A 2870-nucleotide genomic window follows, 5' to 3' on the forward strand; every position below is an offset into this window, starting at 1 on the left:
GTAACCCTAGGAGCTAATAGTGCCGCCCTACTGGCGTACCCCTTGGCCAGTATCCAGAAGATCACATTAATGGCAGTGATTGGCCGAAACTGCCGAATATCATATGCTCCCGGCACCTTCGGAATCAGCAGGATAATCCCGTAGTTTAGGCCGGTAAGATCTAAAACGCTCCAGGCAAATTCCTGAAAGAGATGGTGCAAGTTTGCCAGAGAAAAAACCAGTCATCGCTGGGGCTAGAGAGATGGCCGGGGGGAGACGGCATGGCGGTGGGAGGAGGTTGAGGAGAGGGTGGGGCGGCGAGGCTGCGCGGGAGCGCCGCCGGCCACGGGTAGTGGTGGTCGACAGTTCGGCCGGTGGCACGTTTGGCTCTTGGGACAAAAAGGAGGTCTGGAGGTTGAAGAAGCAATCTGCACCGCCTATTTTCCATCCAACGGCTGAAACTAAATCAACTGACCCAAATTCGTTTTTCAAGCGACTCACATCTAGCCATTCCCTAACATTTTTGTTCTTCAAAATCCCAAGGAGAAATTGATTGAGGGAGTGCCTAGAACTCATCTAGCTGAGATATAATTTGGTTTCATTCACCTGGAAAACAAAAACAGATACAACCGACATCAGCACACACACATCTTATAGCATCACATCTAATGGCTATAAAAGGTGAATGAGACATAACTAGAACTCAGCTAGATGAGTTCTAGCAAAACTGATTGATTGATGCCGTCCCGATCACAACTCACAACCACACAAACACAACTAGCTAATCATCGCAGCCGTCAAGGTTCCGCTCTCCTTTTCTCCCGATTCATCAATCGTTTCTCAGCTTGTCTTCTCCTGCTCCCCGGGCAGAGTCATCGCGCCGCCGGCGAGACGAGCCCCCGGACTTCTCCTCGTCGTCTCCCCTCCGCCCATCCCCGGGCGCGAAAAGGGAGAGCAGCCTCGCCACGGCGCTCCTCACCGAATTGCCGCCGGCGCTTGGGTCATGGGCGCTCCCTTCCCTCACGCGCACGGACGCGACCGCGCTCGTCACGTGCCTCAGCCTGTGCGACATCAGGATCTCGAGACGGACGTGCTCCGGCAGCCGCAGCGCGAAGTGCTCCGTCCCGCCGGCACGCTCGTGCCCCGTCGAGTTCGACCGCGGCAGCGCCTGACGCCCGGCGGCCTCGCACCGCATCCTCCTCGCAAGGATCCTTGTCCTCTCGTCCTCCTCCTCGTTGCAGCCGGGGTCTTCGATTAGCACCACCACCGGCACCGTGTCGTGATCGTGATCCGCGAGCCGGCGCGGCGATTCGTGCGGTGCCGGCGTCTCCTCCGGCGAGGGAGGCTGCATCAGCTCCTCGGGGTCGAGGACCGGCGGGTCGAGGACGCTGGCGCGGCAGAGCGGGCACGTGACGTGCTTCGCGAGCCAGAGGCCGATGCACTCCGGGTGGAACGCGTGCGGGCACGCCGGCAGGAGGCGGAGGCAGTCGTCGTCGCCGAACTCCATGAGGCAGACCGCGCACTCCAGCGGGTCAACCCCGCTGGCGCCGATCCGGTGCTGCCTGACGTCCCGATAGGACACCAGCGGCAGCGCCGCGATCTCCGCGGCGTTCAGGCCCTCCTTGTGGAGCGACCCCTCCGACGACGAGTCGTCGCCGGCCGGGGGCTCGTCCGGCGGCCGGAACAGGCGGAGGCAGGCGAACGCGAGGAGGACGACGAAGACGGGGAAGAAGAAGGCCATGAAGAACAAGATGGCCATGACGTCGGAGAAGCTCATCGAGTTGTTGTGCGATCCCGGCGGGCCTCCTGGCGTCTGCGCGGCCGCGCAGGAAGCGATCGCCGCGAGAGCGACGGCGGCCAAGGAACGCTTGCCGGAGGCGGCCATTGCGCCGCGGCGGCTAGGGTTGGTTGGTTCTGGTGGAGGAGCTGGGCCTGGCCGTGTTGGGTGGGTCTGAGTCTCGGGGAGGAGTCAGTAAACTCCATACATATACTGTCCAGATTTTCATCAGTTAATTTAACACCTAATAACAATAATAAGATTTTCCGTTAAGATTCATGCACTTTGCAATTTCCACCGGCATGAAATTTCGATGCTGAATGCTAGTAGGAGCATCTCCAACGACTATCCTTTCCCCGGCTACGAAACTGCTCCATGCACGACATAAAGGGACGATCTATGCACGATAAATCAATCCAGCGGCCGGCGCCCTGTTCAGTTATACGTATGTACGGCCAGATATTACCATCGTCTATGCATCGTCCATCATTTATCGTGTGCATAGCACGACTCAATCGTCTATGTGCAACATGTCTAATTTGACATTAATATTATTTCCAAGATTACTCATAATTAATGTTCGATTCCAAGATTACTCATAATTAATGTTCGATTCCAAGATTACTCATAATTAATGTTTGATTCCAAAATTCATTGTCTTTAATGAAATTAATGTCGTTTCCAAATTATGATCGGTGTAATTAATGTTTTTCCAACTCATCCCAATTATCTATGATGTGATTGGAGCAGCGTGAGACGTTGGATATACATAGTTGGATGACTCCAATTATTTGGATTCACCATACTCATACGTTTTCTCTACTATATACCACTCCCTCTGTTCCTAAATATAAGACCTTCTAGACATTCCAATATGGACTATATACGAAGTAAAATTAATGAATCTACGCTCTAAAATATGTCTATATGCATCCATATGTAATCCGTATTGAAATCTCTAAAAGTGTTTATATTACTCCCTCCGTTTGAAAATACTTGTCGGAGAAATAGATCATTTCTCTAAAAAATATTTCCGGACGGAGGGAATACATACTATTTCTCACAAAATAAAATATATTATATAGTATTAAAGGCAATTGGTTCCGTCGCCCCC

At 53.2% G+C, this 2870-nt stretch overlaps 1 protein-coding gene across 1 annotated transcript; it reads right to left on the minus strand.

Annotated features, from left to right (window-relative positions):
• Positions 1 to 580: 580 nt before the first annotated feature.
• LOC123059202 (E3 ubiquitin-protein ligase ATL6-like) lies at positions 581 to 1921 on the minus strand. The gene has a single exon (XM_044481822.1). It carries the CDS (start codon positions 1862 to 1864, stop codon positions 809 to 811), a length of 1056 nt encoding a protein of 351 aa, XP_044337757.1. The 5' UTR covers positions 1865 to 1921; the 3' UTR covers positions 581 to 808.
• Between the last annotated feature and the right edge of the window lie 949 nt (positions 1922 to 2870).

Source organism: Triticum aestivum, chromosome 3A (assembly GCF_018294505.1).
Source record: "Triticum aestivum cultivar Chinese Spring chromosome 3A, IWGSC CS RefSeq v2.1, whole genome shotgun sequence".
Taxonomy (NCBI): domain Eukaryota; kingdom Viridiplantae; phylum Streptophyta; class Magnoliopsida; order Poales; family Poaceae; genus Triticum; species Triticum aestivum.